The sequence below is a fragment of the Nelusetta ayraudi genome, unplaced genomic scaffold (assembly GCF_046127955.1).
Source record: "Nelusetta ayraudi isolate G7.1 ecotype Tasmania unplaced genomic scaffold, CSIRO-AGI_Nayr_v1 ptg000125l, whole genome shotgun sequence".
Lineage (NCBI taxonomy): Eukaryota > Metazoa > Chordata > Actinopteri > Tetraodontiformes > Monacanthidae > Nelusetta > Nelusetta ayraudi.
Window position 1 is genome coordinate 925,001 of NW_027466175.1, and position 23,370 is coordinate 948,370.

The 23,370-nt window shown below is 44.7% G+C and overlaps 2 protein-coding genes across 2 annotated transcripts in view; both read right to left on the reverse strand.

The window, feature by feature from the left end:
- rassf7a (Ras association domain family member 7a) overlaps positions 1 to 10,808 on the reverse strand; it is a 35,537-nt gene extending 24,729 nt beyond the window's left edge. Inside the window, exons 1-2 of the mRNA XM_076050204.1 lie at positions 10,706 to 10,808; positions 6,527 to 6,634 (exon numbers count right to left, since the gene is read on the reverse strand). The gene's annotated coding sequence lies outside the window, so the exon portion shown is untranslated. The remainder of the gene's footprint in view (positions 1 to 6,526; positions 6,635 to 10,705) is intronic.
- Positions 10,809 to 12,389: 1,581 nt separating this feature from the next.
- lrrc56 (leucine rich repeat containing 56) lies at positions 12,390 to 22,915 on the reverse strand. The gene is made up of 13 exons (XM_076050193.1): positions 22,540 to 22,915; positions 22,134 to 22,310; positions 21,852 to 21,939; positions 20,941 to 21,001; positions 19,746 to 19,842; positions 19,344 to 19,541; positions 16,952 to 17,132; positions 16,549 to 16,773; positions 16,170 to 16,237; positions 15,768 to 15,910; positions 15,293 to 15,495; positions 14,861 to 15,179; positions 12,390 to 14,702 (listed from the first exon to the last, which is right to left on the reverse strand). The coding sequence occupies exons 2-13, from the start codon at positions 22,296 to 22,298 to the stop codon at positions 14,549 to 14,551; spliced, it is 1,902 nt and encodes a 633-aa protein (XP_075906308.1). The 5' UTR covers positions 22,299 to 22,310; positions 22,540 to 22,915; the 3' UTR covers positions 12,390 to 14,548.
- Positions 22,916 to 23,370: the final 455 nt, after the last annotated feature.

A 23,370-nucleotide genomic window follows, 5' to 3' on the forward strand; every position in this document is an offset into this window, starting at 1 on the left:
CTCCATCCCGATCCTAAACTCCCAGCCGAGCTCAAGCGTTTTTTTGTTTTTTTTTTCGGCTCCCGATGTGAAAACATTTCCAGCGTCCCCGTCGACTTCAGACGCAGAATTCTTCAGGCGACTCGAGCATCAGAAAGCAAAGACCTGTTCAAGCCGGCATGAAAGAGTTTAGCCTGCAGACTGTTTATGCTGGTGGATAAATAATGAGATCACGCGCATAAGCACACAGTAAAGACCTGTTGCAGTCGTTTTAAGATAATAGATTTTATGTCTTTATCTCTGTCAGCTGCTTGTGGATTGACAAGACATACACATCAAGTCATGATGTCATGAGGCCTCCAGGAGAGCAACTGAAGAACTCCTTGAACTTTAACTAGAGAGGGAAGCTGCAAAACTCATTCATTATTTACTTAACAGCTATCACATGCAACATTGATGTGAGCTTATATGTTAGAAATTAGGTGTTTACTCTGCCTGTCACTCCCACTTCTTCTTCACCTTCTGCTCCCGTTTGGAATTTGCTTTCTCGGGAACTTTTTCCGCAGCCGCGGCATCGCCATCGACTTGCTTGACCTCAGTTTGCTCAACGCGCCAACGACACGCAGTCACGACGTCGGACCAGTGTGCATGCTGTACAAAGCAGCCGATCCAAAAATAGACGTCTTGGATTATTTGCATTAATTTGATGTAGTAAGTCATGCAAACAAAAGACCACGGCGCGTGGAAACGCTGCAGCTCTCAGCCAGGCTGAGTCACAGAGGACCACAGAGGGGGGGGGGACGCTTCACATCCTATGACCACTCGGCCCATGAAGCAAAGCTTTTGGCACTTCTAAAAGCTGTGTTGTCTGACAAATCACTTAACAAAAAAAAAGAGCAAAACTGGCGCGGCAGCCTCGCGAGGCATCGCTCAGGGTACTAAAGGCCACCATGGCGAGAAAAGTTTTGAGGTGACATTTTAAAAGCAGGAGGGAAGCTAAGCACACTTTATGGATCCTGAGGAGCGATTACCACAATCGGTGGGACGTGTGCTCGTCCGTCACTGCAACCCCAAACAGACTCTTTTACTTTTATTTTTTTGTAAAACACGAGGAGCGAAAGGTTAACGCGGGGTGAGCCCCGCCCTCGTTGGTTTTTAAGAGAGTGACTAGTGAGCGCTGGGTGAGATGGGAGCGCTGGGTGAAGGTACAGTGACGTGATGCGCAGGATTATCAGCCCCGTGTCTCCTGGAGCTCTCCGACACCTTCCAGGCATTCCTCAGGGCACCTCCCACTGCTGCACCCCTCTGCACCCTCGCCTGTCACACCCCCAGATCATCACCCCTTTTTTTTTTCCCACTGTGGGAGCATTCCTGCAGCCCCCTCCTCCTTCTCCTCCTTCTACTCCTCCTCCTCCTCCTCCTCCTCCTCCGGCATTCAAGCAAAGACGCTTCGGAAAACAAAGACAAGGACCAAGAAAGCTCCAAACCTGCACTTTTAAGAGGCCGCTTCCAACGTCATCGTTCATACCTGCTGCACCAGTGCACTGATAAAATTGACCTTGCACTCGATGTCTTTCAATGCCCTCATGAGCATCTGAGTTCACACTTCAGGAAGTGACCGGGGGTATAAATCAGTCCAAAATGTGGGTTGAAAAACCATAAATCAGCTCTGACGGTACAAAACGTTGCCTCTCAGTCTGGGAAATTGACGGTTCTGGAAGCTTATGGTTTCGGCAGAGGTCACATGGGGAAAGGGGGGGGAGTGGGGGGGGACACACAGAAGTGTCTTTGTTTCCATAAGCGATCGAGAATGAACCGCTTTACGTTGTCCTCACTTTTCACCACCATCTGCTCTCCATGTTGAAAACCTCCCCCACCCACCCACCCACAACTCTTCTTCACTCTCTATTTGGACAGCCTTTCACCCATCCACAGGTGAACAACAAATTGGCCAAGACCCAAAGGAAGTGGGAGTGGCCAAGAGGAGCCGTTGAAAAAAAATCCTCAACTTTCGTCGACTTTGGTTTCTCCTGCTCGTGGGAAGCGACGCCAGGAAATGCTCTGTTGTGCAAAACAGCCCCTAAGTATAGCGTGGCCGTCTCATTATGGTCAGGCCACTGTTGTGGCTGAAGTAATATAGCTACGTCCCATGTATCATTATGACCAACAACACGGCTTTCACCAGCAAGGTAATTGCACCGTTGAGAGGCAAATATAGCACATGCCACAACAACAACAGACCGCGGCTTGTTTTCTTCTTCCCAGAAACCTGTCTGAGAAGATGAGTCACCTTTGGAGGAAGTCTGTGTCACTCTATCTCCGCTTCACATTAACAAAAAAAAAACAAAAAAAAAAAAACACTTGGGTTGTATTTCAGCAGACATATGCGAGGTGAACACAGCGCCTTTGTTTCAGTGAGCTGAGTGTTCAGAACTTAGATCACCCTCGCCCTCGTGAGGAACTCAGCAGAATGGGTGGGCATTTAATGGCCTCCCTGTCAGAACCTTGGCTGCACTCCGGCACCCTTTCTCTCCCCACCGTCTCTTTCAGCTGCATGGGATTTTTGAACCAGCCCAGGCTGGCTCACGACACAAGTTGCGAACATTCCAAGATTTAGTCCCCTCCCTCACATGTCCCTGCAAATGCACTTTAATGCCCCATTAAAGTGCATACACGGCAATCAAAGTGCATCCCAACAGCATGTTAGGTGAAAACACTTCCTCGGCAGCTCCGGTGCGCTGAGATAAGGTTTGACCACAAACATCACTAGGTGCTGCACACAGAGTCTGACTTCTACCAAGGACGCTCTCACTGTCAATTTTGTTTGTGGCAGTGCTGCTTCCAATCAAACTGTTCCAACAGAGCAAACGCACACAAATATTTATCCATCTAAAAAAAAATAAATACTGACCTGCACAATTAGCTGTCAATTCACAGTCACTCACAAAAAACAGTGGATTTCAGTTTCCTGCGAAAACTGGAGTTCCTTTGTACCAGGTGACTGAGAGGAGGAGTCAGAGGGTGGAACTGACACCTGGCTGGGGACTCTGCCACTATTCTCAGTGCCATTTATGACATCGCTCAGGGTCAATTTACAGAATTGCCTGCTTTAACACTGAAACGCAATGTATGGACCGTTCTCATTTCCAGGGAGTTCATTAAGAGGCTACGGATAGAAAATGTTGGATAAAGTGGCTTTTGCATAAAATACATCTTCTGATCTGTGGCTCTACTTCAAATCACAACACTAATATGAACCCTATATTATTGGAATTTATCAGTGAAAACAAAGTGTTCCTATCTCCATAACAACAACTAAACTAGAAATTTACCAACGCTAAAGACCCAACTGGGTGTGCTGACATTATGCTGATGTGAGTAATGAAGCCAGCGGAGGTGACCATGGAATGAACAGGAAATGTGAGTTGTGAGTTAGTGACATTGGGGGTTTATCAGGTGTGAGCGGGTCAGGGGTCAGCGGTGGACAAAAGCGTTTGGAAGCCCCACACAGAGCAGGAGAGGCCCCCCGGACGCAGCAGCTGACGCCAAGTTAGTCTGTCTGCCTGTCTGCACCTTCCTCTACACACTTTACTTTCTTTATCTGCTTCCTCACATCTCTTTGTCGGGTTTAAACACTTGACTTCTAAACAGAATAAGACGTCGCTATTCCATTTCTGCACCTTCGGCGAAACAATGTTTTCCGGTGAGTGTTTGTTGAAAAGGGCAAATCGTGCAGCACGCCGGGAAGACATCAAAACAAGACTACCGTCGTGAAATTGGCCGTTTTGGATAGAATTCCACGGTAGACGCACACAGACCCTGGAAAATGCATTTATGCACCCGGATAGAGCGGCAAAATGACACCGGGGCACGGAGGAGATGGATTTCTCCCGTCTTATTACTCTTACAACAGACTGTGGGAGGTGATAGACGCAATAAGGAATCAGCGGAACCAAAGAGAGCAGACACTTAAAGACCTGTTGAATTTTAATGAGGCCTGTGAGACCGCCATCGCCGTCTCCAACGAGATGGTAGAGGGCCAAAGTGTTTGCCTGAAGTGGGCAAGTGCATGGGGAAGAATTAATGACGCACTTGTGTTTGTGTGTGTGCGTGCGTGTGTGTGTGTGTGTGTGTGTGTGTGTGTGGGTCTGCTAGGGTGAATCTGCCAGATTATTAATCAGCACTTAGACAAAGACCATATGTGTGCAAGTCTGTGCATCTCTCCCACCACTCGCCCACGCACTCCCCTCCACGCAGGCCCACAGCCTTATCAGCAGGAATGCTGAGGGATTGTCTGGTCAGCGGCGGTGACATCATGGCAGCCTGTCAAAGGCAACAGCACCGCCGTGGCACCAAGTTTCCTTCTGGTTGCATCAGCGACGCGCTGCCCGGCTGAGGATCGACTACTCCGACCCTTCCTGCTTTATGAGTCTTCAAACGTTCAGCGCAGGCATGAGCCGCTGGAAAATCTGGAACATTGAGCTCCTAAAAGATTCGGCGCGGCTGAAAATGTCTTTGACGGGGATGCGGATTAACGGCCCCGATTCTTACTTCTTTTTTTTTTTTTTTTATGTAAATTGATGACCGCACACCAAGTGTAACTGTCACTGGCAATATTTCAGTTCTTAAAAACTAAATCCCCCAATCTTATTATCAGTCTTATCAGCTTACCTTACACAGAGAGTACAGGTGATTTATCAGAGCTGCTTGGAGAAGCAAAAGAAAAGGACCAAGATGCAGAAGTTTGTGAACAAAAGATTCTAATTAAGAAATGGGTGCAAACACTTACAGCAGAGCGGGATGGTATTTACACACTGAAAGTAGTAGAAGAAGAAGAAGAAACGGCACTGAAGGCTTTTCCTGATGGAGGACACTATTTTGCTTTCCTTCCCACTGGCTTTGACCAGAGTTTGGATAAACCCGGCCATGCATGGCGGTGAGACACGGGCTGGTGACACACGGCTAATGTCGCCCTGCTACTGCTGTTCATCAGGCTGGCGAAAAATACCTGGACAGTCTGCCTGAACGTGATTGACGGATACGTCGTCTAATCTAGCGAATCTAAGCTTTGGTTCCTCATTCTGTGTAGCACCACACTGCCGTGTGAAAAATGAGAAGAATTCAGGAAACACTCCATCTGGGCTTGAAGGTTACCAAACACGGCTGTCAGCGAGTATCTTCACCTGAGGCGGTCCGAGGTCGAGAGCTTAATTGTTTACAAAGAGACATCGGTATGGCCTGAGGGATGGGGGGGGGGGGCTCACCTGGTGAAGAATCTATTTAAAAGGGCCCACGTAAATACACGTCTCCAACCTAAAAGAAAAGCCACCCTAGGGTGTAATCTGCTGCTCTATCTGCAGCACAGCTGTCCTCAGTCACTCAATAAATGTCTAAGTACCCAGCTGTCAGCTTTTCACTTTTTTTTTACTGTTGTAATAACTTATTAAAGAGTCGGCTTATTTTTGTATATATTCTAAATGTTTAATTGTTTCGTCTGGAGTTTTCAAAACTTGTTTGTTTTGTTGATTGTCTGAAAATTCTTAAAACCACCAAGCAGAAGCAGCACCTTGAATTTGAATGTATGGTAATTTTTCACAATGACAATAAAGACTTCTGCTTCTGACGTATTTCCTTTTTATTTTTGCAGCGACAGCAAAAGCTGATTCATCGTGTAGCAAATTATTATTCCAGCTATTAGTTCCATGAATGCCATCAAAAACCCGCACACAATGTTATTGCTTTGAAAAACTCAATCAGCCCTTCCTTTCATGTGACCACATTCTCCTTGAGGGGGTCAAGTGTCAACAGATGTTTGTGTGTGTGTGTTTGTTGTGTGTATGTCTGTGTGTGTCTGTGTATAGAATGCTCCAGGTCATCAGATAAAGTGCACCTGAGGGAGGGGCCAGGATCCTAATTTCAGCGTTACCACGGCGACCAAACACAGACACAGATCACATGGTTGGCAGAGCCTGTGGAGAGAGGCAGCCGGAGCGCCGCTCCAGGACGGTGAACCACCCAAGAAAGTCCCCGCCGAGCGGCCCCCGTTCCCAGCGCCACAGCTGCTGAATCTTTCATGGAGTGTGAAAAGCAACTAAGCCTACTGTAAAATTCCTCTTGGTACAGCAGGGGGGGAATAACTTTGCATCTACATGTGGTTTTGGTCGCATCCTGTCGGACCTTTAAAGAGCCGTGCCGGGCCAACGCTGGGTGTTTGCGCAAGGTGACGTGACAAATGAACAGAATCTGTGACGGGCAAACACTTGAGCGAGCGGAAAGCACACAGAGATGTCATTCCAAGACTATTTGCCACGGAATTCAACACGAGACATCATAAAAAAAAAAATCTCAAAAGCATTTCATGTGCTGTCAACACGACAACCAGCGCAACAATAAACACTAATTAGCCAAAATTAAGTCGACTGTGTTGCAGAACTGAAGCCCTGAAAACAAGTTCAGCCCTCATTTTCCACAATAAAAACAGATTAAAACTTCTTTAGAAAAGAAAAAAAAAAAAAAAAAGACCAAACATGGCCATTAAGTCACTCACCTGCTGCGGCTCAGAGGTCTCAGTACGGACTGGCTGCTGGCTGTCTGAGAGGAGAGGAAGAGCAACCTGTCCGCCTGCCTGCTCACAGGCCACCTGATCAAGCGCAGCCTGCAGGGGGGTGGGGGGGGGGGGGAGAAGAGAGCGAGAGACAGAGAGAGAGAGAGAGAGCGAGAGTGGGAGAGTGGTTTAAAGCGGAGCAGGAGGGTGGGGGTGGGGTTGGGGCAGGGGTGGGGAGGTTAGTGGGAGGGTGGGGGCGTGGGGGGTGCAGGCAGCTGCGGAGCAAAGTAAAGTGGAGCCGCCGTTCCCCGTCACCCGGGAAACCCACGCTCTTTCAAAGGAAAACCAGCCAATGACAAACACCGGCAATTGTGTTCAGACGGGATCACATGACAGTCGGAGCACCACTCCCTGTGCACCGGGTGGGATAGGAAGGAGGAAGAGGGCACAAAAAAAAATCAAATACTTGAAAAAGAAAACAAAGGCAGAGAGTAAAAGAGTGAGATGACAGAGAACTGGATCTGACTGCGGTGGTTCCTTCAAATAAAACTGTGTGAGGGAACAAACGTGTTTCTTCTTCCTCTTCTACCTTTACAGCAGGTTTTTTTTTTTGTTTTTTTTGCCGAACAGACTGGCTGCTGTCAGACCTGCGCAGCATTATAAGACTGCTAGTTTGCACCACAAGCAAAGTTCACCCCTGCAGTCATTCCTTCTAAAACAAATATATCTGCAGCCTGTGGATGATATCTTTAAAATGAGAAAAGTTGTGGAAATGTGCAGGGGTTTTTTGTTTTGTTTTTTAGATCAATGCAGTTTAAAAAAAAAAAAAAAAAAAAAAAGATTAATGATGCATGAGTGTTCCAGACTGAGATGGAAAAGAAAGAGGTGTAAATGGGAATCACCTCGAGGTGGATACAGTTGGAGAATTGAAAATAATGAGGGATTCGCTTCAAGGTGACACGTTGTCAGTGTAAACGCTGCACTATCAGCCACTGATGTGTCGACACTGAGGGATTATTTACTGCCTTCCGGGATTTGGTGTGAAAATTTGTGACCTTGCGTGTTTACGGACGGGAACGCCGGGGGTTTGATGACGAGGCTCAGCTCAGAGGAGAAGTTTAAAACCGGCATTTGACAACCTGTCGCGACTTGAGTGATGGTGATTGTTCTAATGTTTCTTAAATGAACAGTCAGAGGGAGAGAAAAAAAAAAAAGAAGACTGAAGCGAAACAGTCAAGGCGAAGAAATAAATGGCATCCTAACTGCCTTTCCGCCACCTCGTCAGCACTTTAGTATCACTCAATAGCCTCCACGCAGCACTTTGTAATTGGTTACAAGTCGTGACTAATAGCCCATCAGGGATGAAGGTTACCGTCTCAGGAAGATTGGAAATGCTCCGGTGAACTGAACTCCAGGAGTTACGGGGCGTGCTGCACACTTTATTCCTGTGACGACTGCACTGAAGATGCAAACACCCACAGCTTCTAAATCAGCGGCTCTAGACTTGAGATACGTCGCGCAGTCACTCTTGCAAGAAGGCCGCATACTTTTTACTTGCCGGCCCGATCGCGTTAATCACTGTGGCACATCGCTGCCTGGCCACGCCCCCAGTGGTCAAGTTCCACATTGAACAGGAGAAAACGTGACAACCTGGAAAATATAACGGTCATCAGGAAGTTGGCTCTGTATTCATGACTGGCTTTTGCATCCTTGTTCCGTTTTATTTAATCAAGCACAGAGAAGCTACAGCTGTTTGTTTTTCATTAAAACAAAACTGACATCACAATTGAACTTGCATAGTTTCCCAATTTAGGATCAATAAAGTACATCTATCTATCGATCTATAACATATTAAGATAGATAACATGTGTCATGCCCAATGCAACATCTCAGACCATGAACTAATACCTCAGTCAACTATAGCACAATACTGCAGTGCTGAAACCCTCTTTAGCGAAACTGCTCTGATTCATTTTATTGTCACAGCAGACGGTTGTGAAGATGTGCTGTCTGCCTCTAAACACCCCACCGTGGTCGTGTACAATGAGGCATTTCATACATTCTATTTCTGAACTTGCAGAGAACTTGGCGCTCCGGCTATTTGGGTTTACAACAACAGTGTCCTCCGGACTCCTGAGCCAAAACCTCTATAAATGTGCACAGAGTTGTGTTTTTACACGCTGCACTCGGGCCACTGGCCGCAGTGGTAAACTGAGCTGCAGTGAGGCTCACCAGTTTACATTCCTCACACACCAGTGGCAGCGCTCTCGCGCTCTCAGATTGTTAGCTGCGACATCTATCATTTTCCCAGCAATGTTCTGCACACTTGAGCACAATCATCGGCCTCATAATATGCTGCATCTGTGGCTGTGAATTACAGAGGCGGCGGACAGGTTCCAGGCTGCGACCGGGGCTATCGCCTCTCTCCAGTGAGTGGACGAGGGAGGGTGAGGCGAGGGAGTGAGGGAGGAAGAGAGGGCGCGGATGAGCCTCTGCCAGACTGGGTGACAAAGCCGTCACACTCCAGCTCATCAGACATTTCTGAGCCTCGACCATTGATTTCTTTTTTGTTTGTTTTTTTTGGAAAATAAAAAGCTAATGGAGAGGACTACCTGTGGATTAACAATCATGTGTCAGCCTGTCAACAGATAATAGGAGCATTACGGCCCAGACAGACTGTGAGGATGTTTGTGCGAGTGCAACAAGCAGCCCTCGCATTAGGGCATTAGTGCCGATCATGAAATGGCACCAAAAGCACTGACATTTACAGGTTTCGCAATGAATCTGCAATGTTGACCCAACTGGCCTTGCTCTGTCGGCTCTCTCTCTCTCTCTCCATAATATTATGGTTACTTAGAAATGCAAACCTTTAATGGCGACATTAAGAGCCTGATACCTTGTTGCTGCAATGCTCCAAGAGGAAATTACAGTGTTGCCATACCAGAAATTAGATTTCCTATACTGCAAAATTCATTTTACCAATGTGTGCAATCTAAATGCGTTTGGCCTTTAAACTTTTAATTAGAAATTAGAAAAGTCCATCCTATAGCAGCTGCTCCACTTCAGTAAATGTGTGCTACAACACCTCACCAATTCTTCTCAGAAGTATTATAAAACAGCCTCAAACGCTCTTAATGAAGGCTGTAAACAGAGGGCTAAATAGGTTTTGTATGTCTGTTTTAGATGTCATTGTAGGTCTTGTAAGATTTCTTGCATTGGAGAAAGGGTTTTGTACTGTTATTTTCACTCTGCTGTGCACAGCCACATTAAAGATGTATTCTATTCTATTCGCATCTCATACCTACACATAAGATGACCTCAATCATATGAGGGGAAAACCACACACTAATGGAAACACTTTAAAGCTTCCCATGGCACAACTGAGATGTGTGAGGGGGCTTTTAAAACCCCACAAATCCATTTAGTGGAGGTCATTCAGTCAAAAAAGATAGGTAGGACCAAAAAAAGGAAGGAGGGCGTCAAATTTTCAAAGAAAAGGGGAAGACTGCGGGTTCACACTGACCCAAGGAGGAAATCGATAAACATCCCTGACTGACAGCTGGTGCACCCAGACGGGAAAGAGAAGGAATGGACTGCTAAAAACATACTATCACTAAACCTCAGCACAGTGAGTCATTTTTATTTATGTATTTATTTATTTTTAGAATTGTTTGGGGTGGCGCGTAGATATTTAAACTCGACGTGATATACTTCTCCAAAAGTATATCACCTTTAATATCAGTGCCTGGCGGCCGTGAAGCAGCAGTGGTTGTTAATAATAAACAGTGCTGACAACTTAAAGCAGGGTTGACAAAAACCAGCCGAGGTGACGCCACAGCACGGAGTTCAGAGCACTTCGACCACATTCTGGTGCTCGTGTAATGAACAGGTTTCATTTGCCGGCTGTTATTTTTGCATTGTAACAAAGCCACATAAAAGCAGCTACAGCCACAGCCAGCTCTCCGCCTCAACCCACCAACCCTTTGACTCAATGAACGGCGTCAAAGACCAAAGTTCTACATGTAGGTTTATGGTTAGCTCGGCTGGTTGCAAGCAGGTGCACAGCACTGGACGCACTTGTCGAGTTTCCACATTCACAGCGTATAAAAACACTCTTTTCGGCAAATTGCAATATTTTTTCTGGCGGTTTTTTTTTGTTTCAAAAAGAGCAGGGGAACTTACCAGTGGTAGCGTTGCACAGTCTGAGAGCGAACGATCAAGTTCTGGATTTTCTAAAAGTAAGTCCGTTACATCAAAGTCCGCACGCTGGAGGGGCATCCCGGAAATAGAAATGTTGTTTCCGGTCAGGACTTACAATCTAAAAGTCTTAACGTATTTTTATATTAAATTATTTTATATGTATACGTTTAAAATAAAAATAAAAATACAAATCCTTCTGTGATGCACCGCAGTTATGGGATATTGTATGCAATAAACAACAATAAAACAAGGTTAGGGTTGTTGTTGTTGTTTTTATAAGTCAGCTTCCTATAATATAAGAGCTGTTGTTTTGTTCAACAATAAAAGTGCAACAGTCAACACTTGATTGAATGTAACTAACATGAAGCAAATATGTTCATCTTGACTGCAACGAAAATGTGGAATGTGACACTAATCAGCCTTGCAGGATTCCAAACCAAAAGTGATGCTGTCTGAGTGATCAGGGTGCTTGACATCAATCACAGAGGACAAAAGAAAATATGATCTGACACGGTGCAGCACTCGGGGACAGAAAACTGGCTTTTTAACATGTTTCAGCTAGTATTTCAGGAGGAGGATGTGTTCACAGTAGCAGGTTATTATTGCATCTGCACAAACCTTTTCATCATGTGTAATTATCTTTAATTAAGTGTGTTACTGCAACAAAAGGAAGTCATCATCTCCATGCGGTAACCATCACAGGCCCCACAAATGTCCTTTGACATTTCCAGTAACACTGCCAACCTTCCAGTGAACTGTGTGATGTGGAGTTCAAATGTGCATTCCGTTTGCTTTGTTTTAGTGCTCCAGGCACAATGACAGCATTCTTATGTGATTAAATTAAAACATTAGTCAGATATGTATATGTACGTAGATAAATGCTAACATTTAAAAAAGATGTTAAAATGTGTCCTTATGTTTTAAACACACTTTAAATACATAAATGCTGTATAAAAAAAAGATAGCAGTAGTCAAACCTAAAAACTCTGCTTTGAAATATATAGAGGAGCACACATACAAAATATCAGGGGTATTTGGTTTTGTTCCGTTTGCAAAGATTATTGAATAATCGGCTGAGCCTATTTTATTCTTTCATACCCAAGAAGACGTACGCAATATTAGACAGCCAGATTTCTCCTCTCTCTCCCAAATGCCTTTCTTCCTTCTCTTCCTCTATAACAACAGATAAGCCCCAGTCGCTCTCGCTGCACATCTACCAAACACATGACCTTGAAACAGAATGAGCTGAGAATGCAGCAGCAGTCCTTTTAATTTGGCTCTGAAAAAAGACTTGAGTCAGACGGCTGCTTCAGTGGTCTTGCTGCTGACATAATAATTATCTTTTTTTAAAAAAAATACAAAGAAGTTGTCCTTTAAAAATCTTTGGTTTTGCTACAGAACATATTACAATTTGCACAATGCACAATTTCCCAACAAAACATAGTTATATTACTGTAGTTATGATTGGGCTTTTTTTTTTCAAAATTTGCTGAACTTGATAAATGGTATTTTTACACAAAAGTAGCAGAAGACATACGGGCTAAAGATTATTTAAGCAGCTCGGCATGAAAGAATGGATCGAAGTACACACTATGATAGATAGACTTAGCACTCAACTATCAATAATTATGTAACAAAATATCACAGTGTGTAATTTTTTGTTATCTTTTTGTTTTTGTAGCTACATGCAACTCATTCTCTGGGTGCCACCGGGAAATGAATTATGTGTTTACAATGGATTGAAATATTCCTCGGGGAGGATCCTGAAGTCCACGTGTCCTGTACAAACAGTTTCTCCTGGGCCTGTCTCAACTCATACTGGAGGTATTTCCACTGTCTGCCTCAACGTGAAAGTGACCCGTCTCAAATTAAAACAGGAATGCAGATTCCTTTGGAATCCCAAGACAGACATGTCTCTCAAACACCTACCCTCTTCATTCTCACCCCATCTCAGAGGATCTTCTAAGAAGGCCTTTCACACTGAAAATGTTAGGCTATATAACTTGATTATAGGCATGAAAATATGGTCCGTTAGGAGCGAGGCTCTTCTAACAACCGGTGGTGACTGTCAAATAATTAAGAGGCAATGATGGACAGAAACAGTTTCTTTTCAAGGTAGTTTACTCACATGGTGACAGAAAACAAGAAGCAAAGGATCAATGTTATTCTAAAAGAAGACTTACAATTGATTGTTCCAATATAAGATCCATGAATTTGTTAATGTTTTTGCTTCTCATATGTTTTCCTCATATTAAAAAGAATGACATAAAAAAAAACTTGAAAAAGAAAACAACTCATAAAACAATCATGGTGTAAAGAATAACTACCTGAGCAACCAAGAGAAAGCCAACAACTCAAAGAGGACACGTTCATCTAACCTCTACACCATTGAAGGCCTCTTTGTTTCTTCGCGTTCTTCCCTATTTGTCCTTAGGGCACCAGACATTGGCAAAAAATTTGCTGCAGAGAACCAAAAGCAATACATTCACAATTAAACTTGTTCTGAAGACACACTTATCCTGTTACACAACAGCTGCCTCGCCGCTGACTGAATATGTACCGCTGCATGATCAAACACACACAATGACTGTGTTATGTATGTACTTTTCTTGAACCAATACTGTGCAAGAAGCACCACCACCTGCGTTAGTGCCTGCTTTATTTGCATCCTGTTTCTGTGGACACCCTTGAGTCGTGGATTACAGAGTTGGGCATTGGCTGTGTGTGTGTGTGTGTGTGTGTGTGTGTGTGTGTGTGTGTGTGTGTGTGTGTGTGTGTGTGTGTGTGTCAGGTGTTTCTTCCACATTCTGGGCAGGTTAGGAGGCATTTGATCACAGCGGTTTCCATGAAATGGGATTCTATTTTAGGAAACAGCGTGAAAGCTTCAAAACAAACAGCGTCTCCACACACTGGATGCCCGAAGAACTAATAAAGCAGATACGGCATTATGAGAGAGGCCCTGTGCTTCTCCTTTATTGCACTTGAGAGTTTATTTCATAGCTATGCCCGCAAAAGGCGGAGCAGCAAATATCAGAGCTATTACAAACTCTGAACAGACTTGATTTGTTCCGTCCATTACAACCGGCCATTGAAGCATCAGTCAGATAATGAAACAATTTCTTCTGTATTAGCAGTGTGAAATCCTTATTGTAAATGAGACAGGCTCAGGAAATAAACACTGCCTTTGACGCTGACAGGCAGAAAACCAGATGAATGACTGATGTTTTTCTTAAGAGGCGGATTTGCTCAAGGTGATCACAGCCTCGGCAGAACAGCTCCTGACGTTAACAGTTTACATATAGCGCCCTCAAGTGGAATCACTGGAATCCATCAGCGCAAAAACAATCTGATGAGACTAATGTTAGTCAGTTAAACATTCAGTTGTTCAAATAAAAAATGTTCAAAGTAGTTGTGTTTTTTTTGGTTTGGTTATCATGACTGAATACTAAATAAGACTTTATTTAGTTTGAGAGAGAAAGCTACATAATTAGCATCTCAACCTGAGCCACTTGACTGTGAAGAATAAGGACTAAGCTCTGCTTACAATTGAGTTATGTGAATATTTTAGAGTCTTAGCAGCAATAAAATAATTCATTCAATGGTTATACTGACAGTTCTCCGGCTGATGTTAGTAATATGAGTTTACTTGTATGAAAATATTTTCAAAACCTTGACAACCATTAAACCATCAAACAGTTCCACCATGATAGAGGCATTGTCTTGCTCTGAAAAAAAATCTAACCTTGCCAGCCAATATTTTTTTTTAATGTATACCGGCCTCACATTTATCTTATGAGGTCAGGCATTCCTCTCCCCATTGTGATTTCATTTTGGCTGTGAGCGCCCTCTGCAGGGCTGGAGAAGGTGGCTAAGGTGGTGTTGCTGCAGAGCAGCTCTGGCTGTGTGAGGACGAGTGACGGCCGGTCGGTCCAAGAGTCTGAAGGTCTGAGGAGACGGTATGGCAGACACCGTCTCTGCACTGGAAGACAAAGCCATGCAGTAATACTGAGCATCTGCTTTCGCTTGCTTAAAGTGACAGAGGGTAAAAAGATTAGTCAAAGGAAAATATATTGTTCTTAACCTCAAGGGTTTGAAGGTTTAGCTGGAAATGAAAAGTAATATTTAATAATGGCTCACCATGGATCTATTTGCCCTTTAGCCTGGGTGATTAGTGGAGGTGGGCGGGGTATGTGTGCCAGCTGCTGGACCTGCTTAATTGTCCTGTCTGAGTCTCCTGGAGCTTTTTCTGCCGTGAGAGTGTCTGGTTCACAACTAGAAACTGGCAAAAGATGATGGTTTGCGTTGCACCGCTGAAGCCGACGTGCTCTGATTCCTGGTAGTTTATGGTAACCGGCGGTTGCTGTGGCTAAAGGAGGAGGAGAGGGGCCCAACAGAATTTTTGGTGACACAGAGCGAGTGGCTATATCTGGCAAAGGAACTCCTTTGTTAAGCAGCTCTGAAAAACAAAACCATACAAAAGAAAACAAATGAGTTGCTGACATTGATTCTGGCTACATTTCATTGGAGAAGAGCAGAAGAGCAAAGAGTGCGTCTGCAGTGCAAACTCACCTGGAGAAGTTGAGTCTAGAGATGAATCCGGTGAGCCAGTGCCCTTACTGTCTTCATCCCTCTCCTCTTCTTCGTCAGTGCTGTGAGTGCCACCACCCCCAGTGTCTTCATCTTCACTGTGATCTTCCCTTCCTTCCTCTTCATCACTATGTTGAATAGCCAGGACCTGTGGTGATCTCTCTTTCTCTATGGCTTGGAGACGCCTGCAAGAAAGGAGGGTTGGTGTTATTGACGGGTAGTGTGGAAGAAAGCCTTCAGGGTTGAAGGAAGAAACAAAAAGGTGCTTCAACAGAGTGGCACACTTTGCAACAAAAAAATTCCAGAACTTCCTTTGAGCCACAACAATGGGGAACTCCAGATGCGATCAGCATCTGCATGAAACGTCTCTGTTGGAAACTCGCACGCTGGTGTGTCAACACCAGTCGGATGTGAACAAATTCATGCAGTGCGCTGTTGACGTTTGAGTGATGAGTACTTGCTGTGCTGCTCCCTCCAAGCTCGGAGCTCTGCAAACACATCAGCACGCTCCCGACCGTCATGTTCCTCCAGGTCGTAGGTGTGTTCGGGCACGTGCACGGGAAACTCCCGGGCGGAGAGAGATGAGTTGGTGGGTGCTGTCTGAAGAGAGTGACAGACGTGGAAATAGGATGAAAGACAGACAAAAGTGTCTGAGCAAAGGTGACAGCAAGAGCTCCATCTGTCAAGGACCAGTTTACCCGCTAATATTCAACACCTTCAGTTTGAATAGGAGAGCAGCTGATTCTGTCCAACTGCTATTTCGTGCTTTCAAGGCACACTCAGAGTAGCTCTTTGTTGTTTTTGTGTACACAACAAAACACTTTGAAACGCTTTCTTAATGCAAGAACACACAACCTACCATCAACTTCTCTCGTCTTGCCCGAAGAGCCTGGACTGGATTTCCACAGAACAGGATCTTTCCGGCTCCTTCAATCAGAAACACATTAGATAGACATTTAAACTGCCTCCACCAGATGGCGCTGTGGGAAGACTCTTCCTTTGTGCAGCGATCCAAACGGTGTGGATGAGAAAAAGAAGGGAGTTGACACAAGTATTGAAGATGATAGAGAGGTATGGGTGCTTCAAATGGGTCAGCAGTGCCACGAGAGAAAAAGCTTCAAGCAGCAACGCACTGTCATACAGTTTGTGGCATTGCTGAAGTTCTGTCAGGGTGGCGGGGTGTGAAAGATCTAACAGCAGACACATCAGTGTGAAAAACAGTCGTCACAGTGTCTCACCATGTGTCAGACCGCTGGTTTCCGCTGCGACGGTTGCTAGATGTGGGTCTGCAGAACCAGGTCTGGACCCGGGCGGAGATAAAACTCCGGGTCTGGTTGCCGTCATGGGCATGGAGCAAGTGCTTGGTCTGGAGCCAGACGAGAGTCTGACAAGGGAGCGGCTGGGAGGAGGGAGCCTGGCAGAAGCTGCTCTGCTGCAGGGCCGTACATCATGTGGCGCTTCCTCTGTGGAGATGAAAGGGTTCATTTAACACCGAGCGGTAATCAACCGAGCTGCTCGAAATGAGTCAAAACAACATGTATAAACACACGCACACACACACACACACACACACACACACACACACACACACACACACACACACACACACACACACACACACACACACACACACACACACACCTTCATCCATGTCTGCCCGAGGGAGGTTGGGGTCTCTGATGGAGTGTCGGAGGACGGCCCAGTCGTCTCCCTTGGTGCAGCTGCTGCAGTGACGACCCTCCTCCTCCACCTGCACATCGTCCAGGTAACGCAGCTGAGGGATCAACTCCCTCACTGCAGCCCGATAACCGTAGTCTGGGACCTGAGGGGAGCGAAAGAAGAGGAAAATTAGTTGGTGGTTAATAGAGTTTAGACACTTTTGCACCTTTTCAGCCACTTCTAAAATAAAAATAGGGAGTTGCTAAGGGCCCCATGCACAATAGCTTTTAGGGTGTTCATATAAAATGGAGCAGAAGCTACATAGACAGTTTTTAGTTAAATTAAGTTAAGAACAAATAAGTAACTGTTGTGTTTGTGTTAGTAATCAGCATTTCCATTTCCATTTGCGTAAACAGGAGGTCCACTTATAAGGATGATTTCACCCAGACACCAAAGCTTATGAGAAGGATCTGAGACCAAGTGGGACCTTAGAGAACAGGGATTAACATCAGCGTGGCCATCTCCAAATGGAATCCGCTGATGGGAGGAAACTGCTTATGGAGCGCCAGTGAAAGGACCTCAGTGCCTCTTCACCACTCTCGGCAGAACAGGTTAATCAGCCTGCCAGCCTGACCACAATTTATTTTGTTATTCTTTCAATATGGCAATGTGCAAAGACAAAATCTAGGTGTGATTTATTATCTTTGAGTTGAATCTCTGGATTAAACCACCCATTTTGTGTTTTTCTTTGTGTGTATTTATTTGTTATATTGGTTGGTTTTAGTTGTGGGTGGACTGGTTTTATTTTGTTACCTAAGTTGAGAGTACTGTATGAATGTTGGTGCTGTGACAATTTAGTTTCCTGTAAAGGATTAATAAAGTACATCAAATCATTCAAATCCCAAGTTGTGGACTTTTTTAAAAACATTTACAAAAATGTTTACTTTTGAAAGTGCAGCCTTGATAAATATGCAAAAAATGCGCAAAAATCCACCTGGGTTAATAACTGCAGCTATTTAAATTTGTACTGAGGTCTGATCAGACTTAAAAACAGACGGACAAGAGGAGAGACGGAGAAGGAGTGAGACAATGGCGTGCACTGGATTGCTGAGCTACTGAGTAATCACACCAAAGCACTCCTGCTCTTCTCAAAACCACACAGATGCCATGAATGAAAACGAGACTAAGGAGGCTGGCAGAGAGGATATGAAAGAGAAAGCAGGAGGAGAATGGGGGGCTTGGTGAGAGGAAGTAAGCGGATGTGTGTGTGCTTGTGTGTGTGTGTGTGTGTGTGTGTGTGTGTGTGTGTGTGTGTGTGTGTGTGTGTGTGTGTGATGGAAAGAGAGGGAGAGTGAGAAGAGTGATAGCTTGGCAAGACAGAAAAAAACCTAAGAAGCCCTCAGTCACTACAAAGCGCAGGCCTAATGCATATTCAGCTCAGCATCTCCCCTCATTGCCCCAGTTTCCTAATTAATGCTTTGCTGGTGGGTGTAAATAAACACATTCACAGTGTCCCAAAAAAAAAACTCCCAGCACACTGTGTCTCCAAATTGAAGAGGGGAACTGGAGTTTCAACCCTTGCAGAAACACCTCATAGCACTATAAACTGCCGTTATTAAGGCTGGCAATTGAAAACTGTCTGGCAATTCAACGCGGGGATATTTTTCTGGAATGAAGGGATTTTCATTTTCATTTTCATTAAAGCGTCAAGTGTGCGTGCGGCTGTTTGCCTTTTAATCGTTTTCATACCACACTTGGTACAACAGATGTCATGTTTCCTAAATACAGTGAATGTATCCCATGTATCTGTGTGGTAAAGCGCCTACAGAGAATACTTGGAAACTGTAATAAAAAATAAAAGATAAGGGGGGTAACTGAATGTACTTCTGTTTATTACATCCAAAGCAGACCAATCAGATATCAGATTTTCTGCTTCATGTAGAACCAGGCAGCAACCGCTGTTGCCCTCCTCTGCGTGAGAAGGGCAACACTACTGTGTGGTGCAATGCTGTTTGGATAACCTTTTGCCAAAGCCAGTACAGGAGTAAAGTGAAAACACCTTTCCCGCTGAAAAGGTTTCACGGCCACTCTCTTCTCTTTCCTGCTTTTGTCTTATTCTGTGTTTTTTGATGATAGCTTGCAGCAGTCGCTTCCTGCTTTCATCTCAACTCAAGCGAAGCCGATTGGTGATGGGATACTAAAAACCAACTGAAAGCGATTCATAGTGGGGCTTGGAAAGACACGTGTGCAAGAAGGTGGACCTCAAATCTCATTTTATGTCTGTTCTTTTGTGGGAACCATCAGCAACTTTCAAACCTGTAATTTTGCAAAATCATCAATGTTTTAAGGTAATAATAGGGGTCATTTACTCCACCTGGACGGCAACAGGGTTTGGGCAGAAACACACGGGGTTCCCCTCCAGCGTGAGTGTCTGGAGTTTGCCACACAGCCCCAGATATTGAACCTGGACCAGATCATCCACATCGTTCCCCTCCAGGTCGAGCAGCTGCAGGTTCTCCAGCATGCCAACTTGACTCAGGTCTGACAAACTGTTATAAGCAACGTATAATTCCTAAGAGAAGGGAGGCAGAGATGTGCAGAAGTAAAGAATAAAAATATGATGAGTTGACTTGTGATAATTTGCTGTGTAGTTGTCTTTTTTTTTTTTCCCAAAATTTTTAATGAGTGCTGCAGCCATAATGAGTCATGTCTGACTGATGTGTCTAAATGAATTCCTGGGAAATGGCTTATCTTATCTTGTAAACATAAATTTTACCTTTAGGGAGGAAAAAGTTGAAATGCCATCTAAGTCCAGCAGCGAGCAGCGAGGCATCCACAGTACCTGGAGGTGGGAGAGGGTGGTTCCCAGGTCTCTGGGGAGACAAATTATCCCACAATTGACTCGGGGAGCTGGTTACATAACAGCATGAAACATGGGAGAGGCTACCCAGCACCTAGGCCACAGAAGCTTAAAGCTCTATTCACTGCTCTGCCGCCCACTTGTTTCCCCAGCACACCCCTTCCAGCAGCGCCTCGGTCTCTGCCTCTTCTGGGGTTGTGGATAGTCTCTAACCCCTAGAACACCCTGAATTCAACAGGGTCCCTCAGCCCAGAGCAGGAAATGCTATCAGAAGCAGTGAATGTCCGGTTGACTCTGCTCAGCTACTCTCAGGGTGGAGCTCTCTATTTTTCTGCTTTCTCTTGTGTAACCGCCACCTGGCCTGTTGTAAGAGGAAATGCTGCGATGTCTGTGTGCGTCATCCTGGAGGTTTATTACTTTTGTGTCCCATTTTAATGATGCAGTAGTGGCTGAGATCACACTGATAAAACAGCCCAGGGAAAACAGTGTGCATCCATGCATGTACCTTTTTTGCATTGCAGCCAAAGTGAAGACACCTGAAAGCTGATATGCCACAGCACCCTCTGTGTTCCAGTGCGATGCCAGTAAGTGAACCTGTTTTCCATGTGCATTCATCCCTAAAGGCTCCACATCAGCTGGTGTCCAGTGTACAAGGAGCAACGTGCACATCCAACTAAAACCGGCGTGTAACACACACCTGTGGGCAAAGCCTTGCAGTGCGGTGCACTACACATGCACTTTGACTCCACTCCACTTTTTTTTCTCAACAGGTTAACATCAGTTGGACTTCTGACCTTTTTCCAGCTTCAAAGCGTGCCTCTGGGGTCTCTGGCTAAAAAGTGTCTCCAAACACATGTTCGAACAGCGTAAAGTGCAGTAACTCCCATTATTTCATTACTAGTTTTCATCAGATTCCACTTCTCTTCATGGAAAAAACTGAACCCGTTTACTTACTTAGAGCTAGTACAGATGTGGAACCTACATTGGAACAATAACGCATGTTTTCCCCTTGTTTAAGGGCGTGTAGCAGTACGCAGAGAGAACATAATTAAAGTCTGCTTGTGTTGGCAGCCGAAAGATGACACTTGTGCTATGTCAATGAAACTCTTACCTTACTGACGTTATCATACTGTTGTTCAGTCTGAGCTGCACCAGCCTGGGCAAGTAGGCACCTGCAAGACAAGCAGGTAAAAGAAGGTATGTCTCTCATGTTAATGTGACAGAGGGATTGTTTATTTAATAGGTTCTGTCAACCATGTTTTCAAATTTTCTTTCCTGTCGAGAATTCAGTGTTATCAGAGAAAAGGGAGACGTGTCAACAGAGAGGGGCATGGCTTTAGTCATGCTCAGTCATGTCTGCTCTTGTGAAATTCTGAGGACAAAGGTGAGCACCCCACCATGAGCTTTGTCATCTTGCTCTGAAGCTACAGCACTGGATATGTTATCAGGCAAGATGCAGTCGTCAGTATCCAGCATGACAGCGGACTGTGCGTCATCACTATGGTGTCTGGGTAAATAGATGCATCATCTGTTGTTTGTCATTTAGCGTGTTATTACGTAATTCTGATCAGCTGTTTGTTATTTCCCTAAAAAAAAGAAAAAGAAATTGAGCATCTGAATGCGCTACCCTATTTACGTAATCAGCTCATCTATTTTCCATCACTGTGTATCCTGCACTTAGGGTGGGGTGCTAAAGCCAACAGTCTTGAGGCAAAAGTGGAGGAGATTCTGAAGTAGTTGCTGGCTCATCAAATGGACAACAAAGAGAAACTTAGAGTTGCCAATGACAACAATGTGTATGCCTGAAACTAGAGAACATGGAAAGATACAGAAAGGCCCTAGGTAGGAGGCAAAGCCACAAAATTCCCTGCTGTGAGGCAACAGTGCTGTCCACAGCACTAACCTTTATGCATAATACTGAATTTAACCTACTAATAACAAGATCTTAACCTGATCATCATGGCTTAAGGAAGCAGACTCGGATTTATATGTTTTGTATATTTTATTGTTCACATAGCTTACCAAAGTTTCCCAGAGAGTTTTCACGAGTGTCAACGCAGATCTCCAGTCTTGTCACATTGGAGAGATTTCCTGTTCCACATAGCAATTCCTGTGAGGAATGGAAAAGACAAGAACAAGTCAACAAAAAATTGATTGTACCTTGTATGCACACATGCAATGACCACAAAATGAATTCAACTAAATTAAAGGGGGGAGGGGGGTAAAAAAAAACAAAAAAAAACCCCATCAACAACAAGTACATCAGTGACGGAAACAAGTCTCGAACATCTGGGGAGAACCTACCAGCTTCGCTGGAGAGATGTCAAAAGGTTTGGTTTCTGCTTCACTCTCACTGGGGTCTATGTGTGGAGTTGGGTTGATGACACCTGGACCACTCAGGTCAGTCACTCGGACCCGTGCTGTGCCAGGCCTCGCTTCCTGGAGCACAGGCTGGTGACAGCAACTCATCCTTTCACCTCCCTGAAATGTAAAAGTGTAAAGAAACTTTGGCTATCGGCCTCTGAGCTAAATAAATGTAGCTATTAATTAAGTAGAAATCGCAGTCTACACGTATCCATCGATATCCTTCCCTTACAAATGTTGAAAAAGGAAAATGTCTTTAACAGAAAACGAAAGCGCTGTAAAAAATCAGGGGCGCTTTATGTTTATTTGAATAGCAAGTTGTTTTTAAATTAATAAATGAGTTTACCTTTCGCGGTGACGCGCTGACCAATTCTTTTCATCATCACACTGTGAAGACTCACTGCACATTCAGGCAAAAGTTTGCTTGACAACCATGCATTACTTCCTGGATACGACTCAGCGATATCCTTAGCTCCCTGGGAATTGTAGTAGTTGCGCCTCTTCTTGAAAACGCCCGCGAACTCAGAAAAACAACAAATAAATATTTATTTTACCCGTTCAAATGAACCGGTAACCATCTTAACCCCCACCGACGATCATTTTAACTAAACAATTGATGATCCGGTGCTGCCTTCATATACCCATGCTAATCACCAAATTTGATACTGATCCATAAGCTCGTGTTTAAGGACTTATAATGATAATGAATTCTAACATGCCTTTAAATCATCCGTCAATTGAAAAGAGACGAATTGACTGTCACTATTACGTTCGTGTCCGTCTTGAATAAAGGTTTTAAGCTGCGACAAGTGACAAACACGCAGCAGAGTTCCTATATTTCCGCCAGCATTAGAACGCACCGGCAAAACGCAGGGTAACCAGGGCGGTTCTATGTTTGATAGAGCTGGGCGTGGGCTCCACACTCCTCCTCGGCCCCTCGCTCTCTCTCCCTGTGTGGAAGCACATTGTTCGGCGCGGGCTAGGCTCCTATACAGCTCCAGTGAAGAATGCCCGACTGCCTTCCTTCCAGCGACTGAAAATTGAGCCCTTCCATTCGAGACGGCATTGAGCATTACATCCAAAGATTACTGGACGACGCACATCAAGCGCACTGTGTTTCAGAGTTGGAAGATTTTCTTCTTCTCCGGTGCACGAAAAACGTCGCTCTTGTCAGTGA